This window comes from Gouania willdenowi, chromosome 14, assembly GCF_900634775.1.
Source record: "Gouania willdenowi chromosome 14, fGouWil2.1, whole genome shotgun sequence".
NCBI lineage: Eukaryota > Metazoa > Chordata > Actinopteri > Blenniiformes > Gobiesocidae > Gouania > Gouania willdenowi.
Window position 1 is genome coordinate 33,431,152 of NC_041057.1, and position 20,921 is coordinate 33,452,072.

The 20,921-nt window shown below is 37.4% G+C and overlaps 1 protein-coding gene across 7 annotated transcripts in view; it reads left to right on the forward strand.

Moving 5' to 3' along the window:
• The window catches only part of dlg2 (discs, large homolog 2 (Drosophila)), a 119,037-nt gene that overhangs the window by 69,065 nt on the left and 29,051 nt on the right, over window positions 1-20,921 (forward strand). For 5 of the 7 annotated variants that reach the window (XM_028466275.1, XM_028466278.1, XM_028466276.1 and 2 more), the window contains 11 exons: window positions 1,676-1,726; window positions 1,924-2,048; window positions 3,095-3,264; window positions 3,772-3,908; window positions 5,556-5,700; window positions 7,721-7,850; window positions 10,108-10,167; window positions 11,679-11,834; window positions 13,286-13,442; window positions 16,907-17,009; window positions 19,443-19,487. In XM_028466275.1, coding sequence (XP_028322076.1) covers window positions 1,676-1,726; window positions 1,924-2,048; window positions 3,095-3,264; window positions 3,772-3,908; window positions 5,556-5,700; window positions 7,721-7,850; window positions 10,108-10,167; window positions 11,679-11,834; window positions 13,286-13,442; window positions 16,907-17,009; window positions 19,443-19,487 — 1,279 coding nt within the window. The remainder of the gene's footprint in view (window positions 1-1,675; window positions 1,727-1,923; window positions 2,049-3,094; window positions 3,265-3,771; window positions 3,909-5,555; window positions 5,701-7,720; window positions 7,851-10,107; window positions 10,168-11,678; window positions 11,835-13,285; window positions 13,443-16,906; window positions 17,010-19,442; window positions 19,488-20,921) is intronic. The other 2 variants (XM_028466279.1, XM_028466280.1) reach the window with 2 other exon arrangements.

A 20,921-nucleotide genomic window follows, 5' to 3' on the forward strand; every position in this document is an offset into this window, starting at 1 on the left:
AGAAAAATACACTCTACTGCACCATCAAACTTTTTTAACATTCAAATCAAAGCAAATACAAAACAGTGTCACAATGAAGATACTGAGGAAGATTCTGTCACACTCAGGTTCACTTAATCAACATCTTATGCAAGTCCTTCATACCAAGGCTCAGTTTAACTCCAAGGATTCAAACTCACAAAAATAAATACATTTGAGAGATGTAGTTAGTACTAGTACTTAGTAAAGTTAAATCCTGCTGCATGTGATAAATTAAATAAACCATTTTTAAAGGGCCTATGTCATTCTAAATCAACTTTTACAATGTTAATTCCTGATCAAAAAACACCCCTAAAGTATTATTGGGATTCCTTCCTGCATCTCTGAGAAATCCTCAATAATCCTGCTCTCTGAGCTGTTGCTCCGCCCTCTTCTGAAAAACGAGCGGTTCAAATTGTAGTGACATCACTAGAAATATGAACCGCCCCCTCCAGGAAGTGCCTGCTGCTGGTGCCACGCCTCCACGGTGAACGCTGCAGTGTCGGCACCCAGGGAGCAGACACCGTATCACCTTTGACTTGATCTGACGTGTTTGTGACCCAATGAGACGCAACGGTTGATAAACAAATGATTATCACCTTAAATGAACTATTCCTGTATTTAATAAAGATGAGGAGGAGAAGAAAGCGAATTAGCAGCTTAAAACTCCAGTGAGTGTTTGAAGATGCTGATGAACACACACAGCGTGGAGACGTATTCACACAATAGCCTGTTAAATAACCACGTGTTTTACTGTAATGTGCTGTTTTTTGGCTGAAAACAATAACAACAGTGTGTGGATTACTGATCTGCCTCAGAGCGAGTCATGCAGGAGCCTCGCAGGCAAGTCAGTGTATAGACACGCCCACTCATGAATATGCATAAGCAGGCAGCAAACAGCCTGTTGGTCAGAAAGTGACTTTTCAGAGGCTAAAACTCTGGGAAAATAAACCTCAAATACTATGTTTTTGGGGTCCTTAGAACAAATGGAGATTGGTGAAAAATATACAATATGGGACCTTTAATGTTAATTTTCACTGAAACATTGTGACAAATGATTTTAAGCATTGCAGGTTTGGTGTATGGGTTGTGGTATGTTATATAAAATATTATACTTAAAAAATATGCATTTTAAAAACACAAGGTGGATTTTTGTAAAATATGAAATAATTGTTACATTTTACAAATGTTACATGTTATACAATCAGTCAAAGTTCTTTTTTAGTATCTTGTGGAACTGTGCAGTGTTGTGGGGTGGGGCTGCTGTAACTGGGTGTGTCTTAACTACTCTAGGAGCCACGCCCATAATTAAGGCTTTTTAAGAATTGCCCCCAGTAAAAACCTGGATGTGTACTTGCATTTTAAAAGCTGTTTGTTAGTAGCTCGTGAAATAGGAAGATGATCATTTTCTATGAAGTGTAATGAAAATGTAACAATTGCATAAATTAGGAGAAATAAAGTGTAACTTAAACATGTCTTACCTTTTTTAAGTTAGTGCTAGCCTTCCTTATTATTTTACCCTCTAATTAAAGTGAAACCACTGCAGAAAAAACACTTTATTAATAACAAAAGGATGAACTCTACTGCACTGATTTGTCTGATTGGCAGAAATTTGAAAGTCTGAACTCACTATTTTTACTGTTATTAATCTCCACAGGTTAATGGCACAGAAATTGAATATGAGTTTGAGGAAATCACTCTGGAGCGGGTGAGTATTGTAGCAGGTTTATTACTGGTATTTCATAATAACAACAACTCAGTTTAGATATTTTAACACTAGTCATGAATGGGAGTATTAATTATCTGTCTCAGAGCTTCAGTCTGATCGTTACTGAAAAACACATTACATTGATTTGTATAGTTTATAAATAAATAGAACTCTATGTGTTTTTTTTATGGCTTCAGGGTAACTCAGGGTTAGGTTTCAGCATCGCTGGAGGAACAGATAATCCACACATTGGTGATGATCCAGGAATCTTCATCACAAAGATCATCCCTGGAGGAGCTGCAGCAGACGACGGACGCCTTAGGTTGGGCCCCTCCCCTTCTTTAAAAATCTGTTATTTTAATATTGTTAAAGACATTGTCATACCAAAGAAACTGTACTATACTATACTACGTGGTAGAGTCTGAACATAGACTGAATGGCTAAAGGTCCGTGGCTTTCTAAGATCCAAGTAAATGACAAAAAATGGTAAAAATGTACCTCTTCAACCACAATGGACCCGCCCACTGGGGCAGCTATATTCTCCATGACTCTCACGGGTCTAGATGTTGTAAATAATAAATTATTCTGATTGGTCAAAGCATTGCTGAACTAGACACATGCTTCATCAACGGCATCAAAGAGTGGAACCAAAACTAGCGTTACGCATGGCACAGCAGAAACCTGAATTCAAATGGATATGTGTTTATTGCAACATCTGGTGGTTAAAACATAAGACTGACAATGATTGGAATCAATTTGATTGACATATTACAGTTACACACTTGTTTCCAAATTTGTGTAAAACTTTTTTGTACAAATATGTGTATTTTTGGCCTAATGTTTATTATTATCACCAAACTTGCTGCAGTTAATGTCCATATATTAGTCCAATTATTTCAGCTTTTATAGCCTTCCCTAATGAAAATTGGCTTTATATTTGATGTAAATCTCTAGTTTTTTGGGCGGACTACAGATTTCTGTATTTAAAACATGATTTATTGTCACTCAGTATTAAAAACAGTATTTCCAAAATTCCAATCATCTGTAACCACTGAGGGTCCTACTTCAATCTTGTAGGTCATGTAGAAGCTTAGAAAAACGTTATTTGTTATGGGTATGTGATTTTCGGAGAAAAGTGTCTGGGGCTTAAGATGAAGAATCGTTAAGTTTAAATAAAGTAAAAAGGCAGAATCTGGAAGCTCCAATACAATAATATATTTTATTATGCAATGTTTCATGTGGAAAACCAAAAAAACAATTGATAATGGGATTAAAGCTGAAGCTGCACATTCATTTCAAAGACTTTAATTAACCCAACTTATTTCTTTTAACTATGGTGTAACTAACTGATCTTTATTCCACTTCCAGAGTAAACGACTGCATCCTACGAGTGAACGAAGCCGATGTGTCGGAAGTGTCCCACAGTAAAGCAGTGGAGGCTTTAAAGGTTGCTGGTTCAATTGTTCGTCTGTACGTGCGGCGCCGTAGACCAATGTTAGAAACCATCATCGAAATGAAACTTATCAAAGGACCAAAAGGTGAGTTTAGCTGTTCATGCAACGCGATATAAACCACAGCATTAACTCCACTTCAAACGTCATATAAACTACATGACATTTGTTATACAATATTAGCTTTACTTATAAACATAATTAATTTATAAATAATTTATTTTCTCTGTTGTTGATTTCAAACAATTTTGGAGTTAACGATTGTTATATTTGGTGTTCTTAATGATAAGTGTGTGGCTGTAGATCTCAGCGAGTTTGCTAGTGTCACTTGTTGCCACATTGTCTGTCACATAATTCTCCATTTTGTGTATGTTTTTGTGTACTTTGTGCATTTTGCTGTCAATCTCTGTGTTTTGGGAGTTATTTTGTGTATTATGTCAGGCTTTATACACTTTTTGGGGATTTGTTTTGGGGGCCGCATTAATGAACATTCCAACATACAGTACAAATAAGTATTGCATCCAGTGGTGGTTTTTGATACGCTGTATGATTGATACCGACCTGATTACTGTGTCTGTTTCCACACACATACAGGCCTTGGCTTCAGTATAGCTGGTGGCGTTGGGAACCAGCATGTTCCAGGTGATAACAGTATATATGTCACCAAAATCATTGAAGGCGGTGCAGCGCAGAAAGATGGTCGACTACAGATCGGGGATCGATTATTGATGGTGAGCAACAAACACGTTGACATGCAGACATGAAAGACTTTTACTCAACATTATGCTATAGGTCTCTGAAAAGTCTCAACACTAACATACAGTAGGTAAATATTCTCGTGGATCCTGAATGCTTGTTGTTTTCTGTGGAGTTTGGGTTTAATTTAAACCATTAGTTGATTGTTTTTATATATTTAAAGTACAGTCTGCTACAAGTTTGTTATTTTTCCTGCTCAGGGTTTTAAAATTCACTTGTACAGTGAAATAATTCAGCCAAAACAAACCAGAAAAAAAACTACATTCCAATTGTAACAGCTAAATTAGTGTTAAATCACATAAATAAATAAGATAAATAAAATGGATGTAAATAAAAAAAAAAAACTGCAGAATTGTCAGATTTGTATTCAAAACTGCTTTTATTAATTATTCTGAGATCTTTTTGATTATTCTTTGACCTAAAACAAAGAGAGTCATGTGCCCTCTAGTGGTCAACTTGAGAAATAACATTTTACTAATTGTAGTGTTTTTGCAGGAAAAATATGCAAATAAATAAATAAAATGAAGCAATACATTTTACACAGAAAATCCTGTTTTAACAGTTAAATGATGAACACAGTTAATATCATTCTGTGTGTGTGTGTGTGTGTGTGTGTGTGTGTGTGTGTGTGTGTGTGTGTGTGTGCGTGTGTGTGTTGTTCAACACTTTTGCCATCTTCATTTTATTACCCTTTTATTTGTTTTACAGTGCGGTATAGAGGGCAAAAATGCTTCTTTTTTGTATTTTTATTTGTATTTATTCTTGGCTGTCTTCAAACATATACAATACAAAGAATAAGCATTAATTTTAACATCTAAAAATGGAATGGGTTAGGGCCCATCCCCAAACAGCATTATATAAAAATCACAATAGAAACAACTCAATAACAGCGGTTTTCATCAATGCATGTTTCAATAGGAGCAAAATATTTACTTTGTTATAGTATAATTGAACATAGACGGTGAATTCATGAACTTAAAGTGATCCTCAGGATCATTCCAAACTAAACAGAAATGCGTCATTTGTTCTAAATTTACATTGTTCAAAAATATGAACCACTCTTAAATTATACTTGTTTATAAAGTGATATTAGACTCAAAGGAAGGCTTTTATTTCTTACTCTAAACACTTTACCTTAATATATTCATAAGCTTTATTGTTGTAGATTTTTTAAACAGTTCGTTAGTAGGTGCCAGGAATCCATTTTATGTGTATTATTCTTAATCCTCTCTTTTGTAATTTGATTAATGGATAGACATACAGTATGTTTTACATGTATTAGCCCCAGCGTTCTGAGCAATAGGTCATATACATAATAAAGCAACTTCAGACAGTCTCTACTAAATATACTTTTTGTTGTATGTTATACAGTATAAGTCAGCTGGTTAATATTAGGCTGTATTTTTGCTCATTATTTAAATGATTGAAACTGTGAAAGCAGTGAAGAGAAGGTCGTCTCCTGAGGACTTCATCTCTCTCCGTTTAAATCCTGCTTAATTTAATCACCTGTCGTGCACTCACTGACCATCTGTCAGAAACAGACTCTAAACGGACCAGAAAGGAAAGGCAAAGTGACGTTCTGAGGATGTAAATGAATGAATTTAATCTTTTTACCTACGCAGGTGAACAACTATAGTTTGGAAGACGTGACGCATGAGGAAGCCGTGGCTATTTTGAAGAACACTTTGGATATTGTTTACCTGAAGGTGGGAAAGCCCACTAATATCTACCTGTCTGATGCCTTTGGTCCTCCTGATATCACACACTGTAAGTTACTACTTCTTTTTTTTTTTATATAAAATTGTAAAGGACGTTTTTCTGTGAACATTGTAAAACTAAAATAATAAAGGGTGTTAAAGGCTATCAGTAGTTTTACTAAGTAAACACTTTTGTTTCTGAATATGTCCTTTTTAGGTGTACATGCAGGTTGTAAACGTAATCACATTTGTTAAATGTCATATTTCACTACCATAGGTGTTAAAAGCAGAGGTGTAAATAGTACTGATATATTCTACTCAAGTAGAAGTACTGTTACTTGATCAAAATTGTACTCAAGTACAAGTAAGTCACACATAAAATACTCAAGTACAAGTAAAAAATAGCTCAATTAAATAGTACTCAAAGTACCCCCCAAGGAATTAAATTCAAAATAATATAATTATCAGGCTCTAAGTATAATTACATTTATGAACTCTAAAAGTGAGAAAATAACCAGCATTTAATGCTGTTTTGATGCCGTGCATTACGTTTAATCTGATTGGTCGGCTATGATGTGATGCATTACGTTTAATCTGATTGGTCATCTATGATGTGATGCATTTGATTATCTGGTCATTTCATTTTTTGGAGTTTCATTATGTCTGTTGATCATTTTAAAACAAATAATAATTTACTCAGTAATGGTTGGGTGTAGAAATGTAACTAATTACTTTACTTTTAATTTAAAATGTACATAAGTAAAAATGAATGATTTAAAAAGAAGTACTTATAAAAACAACTCAATTACAGTAATGTGAGTAGTTGTAATCAGTTACTTTCACCTCTGGTCGCTGTGCACGGACCTCCATGGATGTCGCTTTGGACGCACAGCTCCAGTGAGCTTCTGTGTCTTTCCATGATGTGACCGTCAAACTCTTGTGTCGTGTTGATGTCAGGCCAGAATCAGCTGATCAGATGCGTAATTTACGCAGTGATGGCGCAATGTTCTCATATGATAGTGTGCATGACACAGCGCTGCTCAGACCTGCTAAATGATGCTCAGCAAATCATCTTCAAATGGTGCTGATTGACTGATTGACAGACGGTGTTGCTGCATGAACTCAGATCAATAGTAGATCAATGGAACGGTTTCTGCCTGTTTTTCGTGGACTGATCAGAGCAAAGTTACAGGACCTGATGGAGTACCCACATTAAATTAAGGGGAAAAATATCATTAGGTTTTAAAGTTGTTGTGAAAAAAAAAAAATATATATATATATATATTTTCATTGTTTATTTACTTTTCTCCAATTTAACTTCCTCAAACGTCATTGTGTGCTTCTGTGCACTCCCCTCTCCACATTGAACGAGCAAACTGCTCATGTAAATAGGGTGGTCTCCACCACCTCTGCACGTGCACTAATCATTGCTGCAATCTTAGTGCATTCCTCGCAGCAGGTGAGAAAACTGCATCACCAAAGGATTTAGGCATGCACCTGGTTTACTGCCCTTTATTTCAGACCTTAGTGAATCCACCCCTAAAAGTTTTCCGAACACAACAAACACAAAGCTTTACTCACACACTTGTATTTCCAGCTGGTGACTGTGGTACGCTGAGTATTTGATCCCCTGGAAAATCATTACAGGACGAAGGTTCCTACCCAGTGTAATGGTTTAAATCTCCGTACGATTAGATGAATGAAGGCATGACTACTTATTTTAAAAGCATAAAAGTAGTTTATCCTGTCAAAAATGCATATATTAGAAAAGGTTGTAGATTTATCACTGTTTCAACAAAAACAATTAAAAATTACAAGCTACAATTAAATTTTTCTAATCAGATTTTAGCTGTTGGCCCCGCCCATTCTGCTAAAGCTCTGACTACATGTGACACCTCTACATATCTTTATGAGTTTGAAGCCTGGCAGGTAAATCAGATTTTACCTGCCAGAGCTCATTGGTTAATAGTGCTCCTGTTAGAAGAGATCTGAGGGCACGTCTTGTGGTCCATGTGGGCTACCTGGTGCCCACGAGCACCGTGTTGGTGACCACTGCACTAAATCTCTGTCTCTCTGTCCTTCCTCTACAGCTTTCTCGACAGCCATGGAAAGTCATATCTCTTCTCCCATCAACAGTGGAACACCGTACAAGGGTGGCCTTCCCCCCGGGACCTATTACCCCCTCCCAAAGGACTTACTCAGGGAGGAGGACCTGAACAGGTTGGATGATTTGGTCTTCTTGCAGTAATTGACTTTCTCTCTCTACAGTTAGAAGCTCTCCCACCATTCTGTGAAGATTGAGTGTTTGTCAACAAACGGCTCAAAACCAAATAAATTAATCGTCAAAACTTGAACATTTTATTTAATCAGATAAAATAAATATTCCTTAATGGATGTTGAAAGAACTGCACAATGTCGTCATTGTGTGTCTAAGGAGTATTATGACATGACACCTGTCATTAGCATGAAGAAGGTGTCGTGAAGGCTGTCATTAAGTGTTGTTTGTTACTCCAACCCTAAAAAAGCAAACAAGTGTTTTTTATTGGGCAAAAGGGGCTTAATTAGAGATAAGAGTGTCAAGAAGAACTTGCAAAAATAGACAAAAATTGTGAAAAAGGGATATTTATTGGCAAAAAGTGCTAAAATCTGGAAAAAGAAAAAAGTGTCAAATTTTTGGGAAAAGGGGCAAAAATGGAACACAGGAATTTGCAAAATGACCAAAGAAAAAGGTAGAAAGGGATTAAAAAGTTTCCTTCTTATAAAGTTTTCTGGTGGAATGATAATTAAGATAAAGACATAAAGAGCCACATGTTGAGTATCACTGATTAATAACAGCTTCATCATGGTTTTAGTAAATAATTTAATAAACTAAATTGGTAGTGGATGGTTGACATACCCTTAGAACACCCTCACTTTTAAAATTACTGTTCCTTCCCTGTTGGTCGCTTTTTTTTTCAGTCCACACAGAATCTTTGTCACATTGACGTGTTTATAGTGTAAAGCTTCCCTAATGAAACCCTCCTAGTCTTTCATTGCGTTTCACTCCCTACGTGTCTAACTGTTCTAAATCTGAAGAACGGTCTTTTAGGGAGTGTCACAGGTAAACATGATCTTTATCCCTGCACACCTGGTTTGGAGCTAATCTCAACATAAGCCAGCTTTAACTGCAGCACTAAGTGGGCCACATTCAGCATCTAGTCTGAATATTTCTGTCATTATTTGGAAATGATGAAACTCAGCACTCAGTCGGAGCTACTCTAAAGGTTTCTTGTTAAATTGTGTAAAAGCATGTGACTTGTGTCAGGGATAATTTTTTCTGTCATTTCACTTCAAATGTCAGCAACTGTGGAAGAATAAAAAATAAAGCCAGAACGTGGGAGAAAAGCTCCTTTCAGTCCATCACTGGACGGTTCCTGGTTTAAAGAAGGATTAGTCCTTTCTTCTGCTCACTGCAAAGTGGTTTAATGTCTGTTCTGAGCTGAGGTGAATCCCTCACAGCCTCTGGGATTAGCCTGGAACTGGAAAACTCACTATCTGAATGCATCAAAAACACAGAAACTGTGTCCATACAGTTCAGCTGTGGTAACACTGAGCTTCGGTGTATTGTTAGCAGTGGTGAACTGGCCATCTGGCATACCGGGCATCGCCCCGGTGGATCGGTCCAGTCCGCTACGTTTTTTTTTTTTTTTGGTGGAGGCAGACATGGTAACAGGTGATCGAAAGTGGAAAAAACGTGTCAAGATAAGAGCGTAAAGTGATTTGTTGGTTTTTGTTGTTTTCATTACAAATTTTATATTTTGAAAGCGCTTTGAGATGATTCTGGTTGTAATTGGTGCTATATAAATAAAGTTGAATTGAATTAAAATGGGCCAAAAGCAGTCAATAGTGGCCAAAAATGGGCAAATAAAGAGGAACCAGGTGGTATGTAAAGTCAAAGGGTAGCTTTAATGGGCAAAATGTGGCAAATAAAGTAAAACATGGCAAAAATGTGGAACAAAGAAAGGGAAAAGCACCCCCAGATTAATCTTTATTCTTTTTAAGGGCTTAACGGGGAAATTGGGAACTTTATTTTGTTATGCACATAATGACAATTAAAAATCCTTGAATCCTAGAATAATTGAATATTAACATTGCTGATGATGAGCGTTTTTGCTGTTTGATAAAACCTGCTGAATTTGGGAGAAATAACATTTGAAGATAATCCTTGTTTGTCTGGTTCTAAGAGTAAATGTTACTGCCTAAGATTTACTTAAATCCAGATCTTTGTGAGAATCTGCTTTATTGTCATAACCTCCTGATGGCCATCACATCAGAAGTTATTAATAGTATTATTTTTGTGAAATGTATAAATGTTTGTCTTGTTGATATGGATATTGATGTGTGGAACCTGGAAATGAGCGATTAAAGAGCTCAGGTTAGATAATAAAATCATTTTTAATTGGTTAAAAAAAAGACTTTTTTCCTCCCACTCTGTCAGAGATTCCTTACTGGAGGACGTGGAGGGACACAGGTTTAATTCCCAGCACCTTCAGCTGAGGTGAGATATTTTTATCTCAATCATGTCCTGAACCTCACTGCATGGATTTGAGTTTGATACACATCTGTTTTTGTAATATGACTATCAGCTGACATTATGTCAAGATTTTTCTGTTTGTGGCTACAAACAATTTCATTTGGAATTTATTCCAAAGCCATATTTTTAAAAGTAAATATTGGTTTGAAGCAGTTTAGCTTTTTGTCAGGAAAGAAGTCACCAAAGAAGTTCATAAGTTGAAGACTAAGTGTAGTACTGCATGAGGAAGACAGGAGGTGGTAGAGGACATGAAGGAGGAAGGTGTCACACTACACTGTACTGTCCACTACAAACTCAATGAGTATATACTGTCTATACTATTAGTATGATTAGGATGATGAGCATTCCCACTGAAGTAAACTTCCAAGTTTCCCAAGATGCATTTGGAACCAACAAGGACAAAAACCTGAATCACACTGAGGCTAAATATTTCTGTTGATTCTCCACCATGTGCTCATTTGATCCATAAAACGTAGGCGCTTTTCGGTTCCTTCAAAATAAAATGCCATGTCGTGTGTTATGGCTTGTGGCCGTTGAGTCTGATGACTTTTATTTTGAAGCCTGAAGCCGTGCCATTTGATGGCGCTTGGTTTGATAAATGACGATTAGATTTGACGGAGGTTTTGCTGAGTCATGAGTCCGTTTGGTCTGATAAATGACGGAGGTTTGCCTGATACCTCACTCTGAGACCTGAGGATGTTTCAGAACCATCCAGACTGACTGCTGTCGCATTCCAAAAAATCAGATATGTATTAGATTGAGGACACATGAAAGTGACCTGGGTTGGATTTTAAAAAATCTGCTGTTCATACTGTTTTTAACAGATCGGATACAGGTCGCATACGGGGAAAAAGGTCGGATTTGGGTCACATTTGCCTGCAGTGTGAACGTAACCTAAGTCTGATACCTCTGATCTAGTGAATACTAAAAAGCTTCTCTGTGAATTTATTTGTTTTACTTTCAGCATCAATAAACAGGGTCCCCACGGTCATGAAATTCCTGGAAAAATTATGGAATATGAAAAAAACCATTTTACAGTCTTGAAAAGTCATGGAATATTTTAACTGTTTTGAAAATATAGCCTACTTTATTTTAATGTTTAAAATATGTTAAGCGTTATCTCAAAGTGATAGCTCTGCATACCGGCAGCATCGTTGAGCGGGAATCACAAGATGTCACAAAATCACGCACATTCATTCTCCGCCTCTTTTATTAAACTGTGCGTTGGTCAGATCACTTCAGATGGCGTACGCTAAAAACCAGGAAGTGCTGGATCTTAGCATTTCAGAACTAAGTCATGGACATTTGGTAACATAACCTATGTTTCCTTTCAGACTCCACTTATTAATTTCTCCTTTGACAATGTTTTATTCCTGCTTGTTTCAGTCGTTTATTTGTAGGTTTCCTCATCTTCACCCCCCCTCTACATCCAGGCACTAATGGTTTTGCTCTTGTCTCTGACACCCCCCCCATAGGCCTCCTGAGCCCGTTTACAGCACTGTGAACAAACTTTGTGACAGAGCACCCTCTCCTGTGCATTATTCCCCTCTGGACTTTGATAAAAGCCTCCTCCACTTTGACCCCCTTCCTAATAGTCACTTAAGCCTCTTCTCTGACTTGGACTTCATCAGGTACTTTTCACTGGCAGCATTACGACTACCTCTGCATCCCATAATATTCACAGTGGGATAAGTAACCATGTGTAACCCCCTAAGAACTGCATGCCTCCTGTTTCCTGCTGGTCATTTTTGTTCTGAGACTGACTGTAATTATATCATAAATACGATATACTTCATATGTAATATTTAAAGCATGTTGTCCTAATGCTGCTTTTGCATGCTGATGTTTATTTTTTAATTATTATTATTATTGTAGAATTACTGTTCCAGCTCTCTCTGAGAGTTGCTTTTTGTATTTGTTTCTATCACAATGGTTACGTTTGAGTTGATGATTAGAATATGATGTCAAACATAATTTTATGAAGTGATTAATCAGCCATTGAATCAAAAAAGAACTTTGCCCACTTTTGTACAAAGCTTTGCTTCAGTTTAGGTCTTTATTTTTCCACATTGTGAATCATGTCTTCTTCATAAGTTCTTCAACACAAACCAAAATCTCGTGTTTCACTGAACTGCAGCTTTATTTTCTAAATCAGATTCTTTTACAGTGGAGGTTCTAAATGTACTGCTATATTACAGTAGCTCCATGCCTTGGGGTTGTCCTCCTACACTTTAAGACCAGCGACATAATGAGATGTTCAAAGAGCAGGGAAAGCACTTTCACTGGTGCAGAAAGTGTCGCACACTAATCAGACCAGTCTGAGATTCAGAGATTAACCAGCTTTCAGTGTGTGTGTCTCTGTGAATCTGCTTCTGTTCAGTTCTCTCTGTGTTATATATGTTACTGATAGCGGTAGTCATAACAGAGCAGAGCCTCCTCAGGCAGAGACCTTGGTGAATGCTATCAGTGTACGATGGTATCTGGCCTGTTTAGGACAGTCTGACCAGAACTCCCCTCTATGTTAAAACAAACCTTTTTTTAAACACAAATCTATATAAATTACAGAATCACAGACACTTACCAACACAAACCTTTTCCCAGACCAATCTGTTCCCCAAAACCCTTTGACATAATAAACCCTGTGTCAGCATCTGACCAGCAACCCTAAAGCTGGACTCTTTCGTTCATCCAAAACAACCACAACATATGCAACAAACTAAGGCATCGCTGTCGAGATAGAAAAATGTTTTAAACGTACTCTTAACCTAAAATTAGTTTTCTTGCTTTGAATCAAACCTCCATCATCAGTGTGTGCGTTAATGATACCTGTTATCTCCAGGTCTGCATCAGCAAACTAAGAGTGTGTGAGATGAGTTCCTTTTTATCTAGAACAGTGGTGATATGTAGAGCATCAGCCCCCTGTGGACCTCTGGCACGCTCTCAGTTTCAACACATTAGTGAAGCTTCAGGGAGGGTTGAGACGTGTTCTGATCTGTAGAAGAAGAGTTTGATCATCTGAGCTGAAGATGCTGAGGGCCACAAACTCACCTGAGCTGACTCACTATCTCAACTGTTTGTACAGGGAACCCAGGAAGGTAGTGCTCCACAAAGGGTCCACTGGCCTCGGCTTTAACATCGTGGGGGGTGAGGATGGCGAGGGCATCTTTGTCTCCTTCATCCTCGCTGGAGGACCCGCCGACCTGAGTGGAGAACTAAGGAGAGGTGATCAGATATTATCGGTGAGTGAACAAGTCACGTACTGTACATATTGTTGAACACATTAAAGGTTTGTTACTGAGCAGGGCTGGGGGCAATTATAATTCTAATTGTGTAATTGATAATAAATTACAATAATGGCGCAATTATAATTGTCGCTGTCGTAATCGTAATTAAATTGTAATTGAGTTCAGATAATTGGCTTTGTAATTGCCATGAAAATTATATGAAAATTGTAAATTATAACAAACTGTAGAACCATGTAACAGTTCTATGTATAGTTCTACACATATGTAGTTAACAATTATTAAAATATGTTTCATATCAACCTTACCACAATTTAAAAGTATATATATATATAAAACTAGGGATACACTGACACGAAAAAGGCTCCACACCATAAATATTAATACCTATGTTTTAATTGATTAGAAGGTAACCAATAGACCCTTCCATTGTTTGTAAACATTGTGACGTATTTTGTTGGGCGGGGCTTAGCCTGGAGGCAAAACTACAATTGTTTTCTGAGCACGAGTGTTCGCTGGAATCCTATAAAACTTTAATTTACGTCCACTAATTATTAATAACTAGTTATTCCTCCTATTCTGGCACCCAAACACACAATAAAGCTGTAACATTACGAGCCTCCACAGTCTTTAGCCTCTCACTCGTGACGTGGGCCATGAAAGGTTCTATAGGTAGGAAGGAATTAGATAATATCATTATCATAAGAAATGCTAACAGGTTCATTTTTATTAGGTTATTTATTTCAGGCTCATTAATTGTGATTAATTGTAATTCAACTTTAGTAATTGAGATAATAATTGTAATTGACTTTCTGATGATAAAAAATAATTGTAATTGTAATTGGAAAAAATGCTGGTCACTGTTATCATAATCAAATTTTAATTGAAAATGTAATTATACCTGAAAAATGTAATTAACACAAACCCTGATATTAGAAAGTGTTTATTGGCTTTCAAATGAAATGTTAATTTCCTTTTAACAAAGTAACCTAAGCTGGAAAAACCTCATCAAAACTCAAAGGACCTTCAGACACACATTTTATCCAACAGTCGGTTTAAAAAATCTATTCATTCATTTTATTATTTATTTGTGACAAGGGGCAATGCACATTAATGGACATGAACATGTAAATTGTAGCCACAGGCTGTGTGTACAACAGAGATTACATTTAAAAAACAGAAGAAAAAGAACAAAACGGACAACTGTGAAATCAGACAGCATGGACAGTACAATAAAATACAAATGATTAACTTTTAGCTGAGGATAGACCAGAAATAAAGTGACCATCGCAGCTGAAGTGCATAAGTTAAATAAGAAATTGCGCCTCGCCCTCAGCCTGGTTGGTTGTTAGTTAAAGTACCAATATATACTGTATATCATAGCCCTATTGCACATATGTTTATGTATATTATCATCTCTTCTAGTTGATTGTTTATTATTGAATGTTTCACTATTGGAGAGAGCACAGTTGACCGAGTCAAATTCCTCGTGTGTGCAACATACACTTGGCCAATAAAGATGATTCTGATTCTGATTCTGATTCTGATTATTATTGCACAAAGAGAGAGAGAGAGAAAAAAGCAGTTTATTTAAACCGGTGAAAGACAAGGTAAATGTGTGTATGGCACATTTGGGGCCCTATTTTTCCATGTGCGTAAGAGGGAAAAGACACACAGCCGCTCTGATTCTGGCTGCACAGGATTCACTCCCTCGACCTAAGCATGTCAACACACGTTAAGTCAGGAGGATGTGATATATTTGTTCACCACTGTCCAACTCTGATTCTAGAGAAGCCCTGATTTGACATTGGTGTTTTAGAGTTATAGCGCAGGGGTCACCAACACGCTGCCCGTGGCCACCAGGTAGCCCACATGGACCATGTGAGGGGCCCTCAGGAGCTCTAGTGACCAATGAGCTCCATCTAAAAACTAGAAACTAGATAGTACTTAATAGAATAAAATACTGCTGCACCTGATGGAGTTTTAGTATAGTATATTTTTCACAGATTTTAATGACATTTACAAGTGTTCACATATGTGTGACAACATGCTTGTTGCTTCTATTCACACACTGTGATCCTATCAGGAGTTTGGATGAGAGAACACGTGTAAATGTGCGTAAACAAAGCATTTAAACACAAACGGGAGAATTGAGCCTAAACTTGTCTGTAACATTAAAACCACTTTCTAGTTCAAGGTCTTTACTGTCATGTTTTCAGGGTTAGAACCTTTGTCCAAAGTGACTTTGGTGTTAATTACATTTATTTTCCCTCTTCTAATATTGAGCTGCTAGCTTGAGTTGGTTTGACATTTATTCAGTAACGATGTAACCTTCCAAACCTGAGATAAATGCACTGACACGTGCTCACTAAAGTCTGTGATGATGGAAACTTTGACGCCACATCTGCTCATTTTCTCATTAGCCTGTGTTCTAGAAACCTAGTTCATTTTGTCCTCATGGTGCACATCAATCCTCTGATGAAACGTGTGAATGGATCGTGTTGTTCTAATGTCAGATAGATTATGTATAACGTGTCTGTAGACGAGCTAAATAAATGCTTTAGAACACGTGTAAAACTCAAGGCCCGGGGGCCAAAGTAAAAAAGTCAAACTAATTCAGTTGTAGAGATCTCCAAAATAAAAGACAAATTCAATGAAACTCAACAACATTAGCAGAGCTTACATTTCCCAATCCCTATAGCACATAATGGAAGTCATTTTTCATCTCAAATTGTTAAAAGAACTCAAATTTTTTCCCAAATATTGCAATTTTCTACAAATTTTTTCCCAAAATTTACCCAATTTACATAAAAATTGGTCATAAAATCTGTGCCTCACTTTAGATAAACTGCTCAGTATTTGGCTCCTGCTCTAGAAGTTTGGTTTCATTTCACTTTGTTTGTAATAGCAGGACTTTATTCTCCTTTATATACTTTAAGGCACATCATGGACTTATTGACCCACATGAGTTATTTTAAAATGATTCCTCAGACCAATATACAGAGCTTGACAGTATCAATGCTCCGAGCGGATTCCCTTTTAAAATACCGACTATGTGAACCTTTTTTGGCCAGGTCATGTGACCTGGTGAATGCCTGAAGAACGTTTCACTGATCGACTCCTGGTCATGGCCGAGGCAAGCCAAAAGTTTAAAACTGCTTCTGAAGAGGCCGCCGAGACCCGGCCGCCGGTGTCCTTCCGCCCGGTGCAGGACGGTGGTGGTGGCTGCTCCTCTAGCCGAGGCACGAGCCCAGCCCGACTGATCCTTATCCTGTAGTCACAGGTCAACTGCTGTCTGCATACACAATCAACAGACAATGGAGGCTGGCCCGTCTGACTGCTTGTTGATTTTTGTGACAGTGCTGCAGCACTTGTTGCCACTATGGGGAGCTCGACGTTAAAGTTACAGGTCTAGCGCCCCTAGTGGCCAAAAGTCACCATATGGTTTCTCATTCCAACAGGTGAATGGCATTGACCTACGGACAGCCACACATGAACAAGCAGCAGCAGCGCTGAAAGGAGCAGGAATGGTGGTCACCATCATTGCTCTGTATCGACCAGAAGGTGAGTCCCATTGATCTGGTTTCAGTATTGATTAGACATGCAGTGGTGACAACAGCATGACTCAGCATGACAAACCAAGGCCACAGATAGAAGTTTACGTACAGCACCAGCACTAAGAATGCTTTGTTTATCAATCCTAAATCTTTGTGTCTCACCACTAAATAATAGACCAAGTTTTTGTGATTAAACAGTCGATTTCTGCTGAGGAAGCGTTAACCTCAGTACATGTGATCAGGGTCCTCATTTATAACCATTGCACACTCACACAACGCGGCCTGAAAGATGTGCACGACACTTTCTACGCAAAGTTTGTGATTCATAAAAATAAACGTAGAAATAGAATGTGTGCACCGGTACGTAAACTCTGACCCTGGTCAACCAACACTGTGTAGATGTGAGGAAACGATGGGGCTGATGGTGACGTAGGGAATAGAATAATGATGCATCTCATACGTTCAATGTCTTCACATATCAGAGTTATAGATGTGTGTAATCATTCGTTCACAAGCCTGCAGCGTTATGGATGTGTTCCTTTAGGGCGTAATAGTGGATGGTTACCTGACAGAAGCCTGACGATACCTGATGGGTCGGGTTGGATCACATAGTGTCCTCGTTGTGTCCTCGTTCCTGCAACAGCAGCGCTACAGGAGCATAGAGCTAGGGTCCTTTTTCTGCACAAGAACATGGATTACCCTTAGCTTTGATTAGGGTTGAGTACCGAAACACGGTACCAATATGGCGCCGGCGCCAACGTAAACGATAGTAACCAGACTGAATAAGAACGAACATTTCGGTGCCCCCACCCCCACCCCCCACACCCGTTGTTTATACACTGATAGCGAGAGGATAAATGGAGTTTAAAGTACCGGTTTAAGCACCCGAACCGTTTAAAAAATACCTGGTAGGCACCGGTATTGGATAAAACCCAACCGATACCCAACCCTAGCTTTGATACATACGTAGATGATGTAAATCGATCCACTGGGTCTCTGTGTTTGACTTTTTTTATCCGTGTGCTGATCTGATGTTGACATTAACAGATGTTTGGTAATAAAATCAGGCTTACCACTAAAACTAACGTAAATATGTCATTTCTCTGAGGAAAAAATGAGATTTTAACCCACATAGCTGCGTTGATTCTGTCTGCGTGCTATTTTCCTCCTCTATCTCCAGTCTGTCACAGCATGCCTTCATCCCAGTTCAGGGCCTGAAATGTGGGCGTTCCCAGTCTTACGCGTATTCTCCATCTGCTTAAGTTCTTTTTCTCTTACGTGCTTCTGAACCTGGACTAAATGCAGCAGCATGAGAAGGTGAAACATCATATCACACTTAAAGTTTGGATTCTGTCCCCTCCAAACATGCGTTCAGTCATAAACACAGTGTTTAGATTCACTTACAGTTGATTGATTTCATACAGAAAACTATGTTGTGTTCAGGAGGGCACGGGAAACACAATTTTGTCACTGTTAGCTTTAATATTCAACACCTGCAGAGTAGGACAATAGGTAGGTCAGTGGTTCTTAACCTAAATGGAGGTACTGAACCCTACAAGCTTCATCACCTTCATTAGTGGAGAAATAAAATCAGAATCTATCAAAACATTGGTTTACACTTTATTTGAATGGTTTACATTCATTTTCATCACTTTTTCCTGCCATATTTTTGCCCTATTAATTCATTCATAATTACTCCATCAAACTCAAGTGTCTTTTCTGCATTTTTTTCACTTTCAAAACATTTTCAGCACCTTTAAACCCTTTCCACCACTTTACCACCTAATGTCTCATATGTTGACCCATTATTGTCACTTTTAACCTGTTCTCATCATATTTCATGCTCATTTTTGCTAATTTAACCACATTCACAATTTGTCATGCCCATTATCTGCCAGTTTAAACTAATTGCTCCTACTTTTTCTGCCACTTTTTTGCCATTATTAACACTTTAAACCCTTCTTAATACTTTTTTGTCTGTTTTTATCCACTCCAATATGCAACTTTTAACCAGTTCCTGTGGTTTTTAAAATCCCATTTCACCACCTTTTCCACCATTTTTGGTCACTTTTAACTCTATTTATTTGTGATTAAAACAATGATTTCCATCTTTAAGATGACTATAATAATAATAAACATTCCTGGATAACAGTGGATATTATTCAGATGAATTAATAAATGTGGTTATCACAGATTCATAGAACAATGGACCATCATTTTGCTGACTTTATGGATGGACCCCAAAAATCCTGTCCTGTCTCCACATGACTGTTCTTCAATGTTCATGTTTGTGTTCAACCACCTTCAGCTACAGTGGGGGTCCCCGCTCTCTGGAACCTTTATTTTGGGGTCTAATGGATGGTTCCCCTCCAGTTCTTGCTGCTGTGGCCTGATTGGACCCCTCCAGGACTAACAAGTTCTCTCTTTTCTCACCCATCAGAACTGGCAGTGTGCTCACTCCGACAGGCTCCGCCCCCTGCACCAGGTTTGTGCCCGCGGCACTTGTTGCTATTAGAATCTTAAGTGTCGTTCACCAGAGCTTCACTGAGTGATTTGTGTCCACCAGGGTTGGGTCAATTACATTTTTCAATTACAATTACGCTTTTAATTATCCATGTTTCATTATAAATCAATTATGGTTATGATAACTGGCATTTTTTGCAAATATAAATAAATTATAATTATTATTTTTCCCCTGACAGTCAACTACAATTATGTTCTCAATTACTAAAATTACATCACAATTTTACTCATTTTTATTCATATGGTGGTTTTTTACAGTATGTGTATAATGTCGTTTCAGCATCTTTACATTTATATTTGAGTGAATTTATTCTAATATTTCATGTAAAATCCCAACTAGGGACAAGAGTTGGAATTTAGTAATAATTCTAAACTCTTTGAACAGATCATCAGTTAAATTCACACTATTGTTACTCTGTAAAATTATGTCTTTATTATTGAAGGAATAATCTATCACATCTTAACAATAACCCACTAACCATGACCACCTGTATGAGTGTGAAAATACACTGTGTGTGTGTGCGTGCGTGCCATAGACCTGTTTTGCATTTAATTAAATTGTAGTTTTTAGTGAATTGCCACAGTAATTACAATTACAAAGTCAATTATCTGACCTCAATTACAATTTAATACTGATTACAACAGCAATTACGATTTCAATTATAATTATGTCATAAACAATTATAATTGCCCCCCACCCTGTTGTCCACAGTCTGTTCACCCTCATCATTCTTTCTACTTCTGCTACAGTTTCTCATTGTTTTCACTCCCTCATGTTATCATTTCATTTCTATAGAATGATAATGTTTTACTGTGTGGTGTTTAGGAGCTTATTGTTGGCAGCCTGTTGCATGAGATGCTAACGTTAGTAGCTTGGGACTTTTTCTTTCTTTGTTCTTCAGCTTATTTGCATTCATACAGTGACCATGTGGTAAACTGATGTATTTTTAAGATTTAGTTTCAAACTTTTGGCAATTATTTTTATTTGTGGGGAAAAACTGTCACAAACCAAAGAAATTAAAAAAAAAAATATATATATATATATATATATATATATATATATAGTTTCAATATTACATAAAAGTGTGTAAAGTGCTGCAGAGCATGTTGCAGAGAGGAAGAGCTTCATTTCTGAGTCCTTCATCATCCAAACCTGAAGAGCAAAAATAGTCCAGTTAAAATAAAAATCTCTACCTTTCCTAAAGGATGTCACACATTAAATAGAAATGATTTCATCTATTCCTACATATTAATGTATTAATGTATCTTTTATCCTCTCGGTGTCACTACAGTAGCTACAGGTTTTCTTAGCTTAATAAATCAGCAGTTTTGTCATTTTATTTACAACTTTTATTGATTTCAGACTTTATTAGTAAGGCTCATTTTTGGAACACTA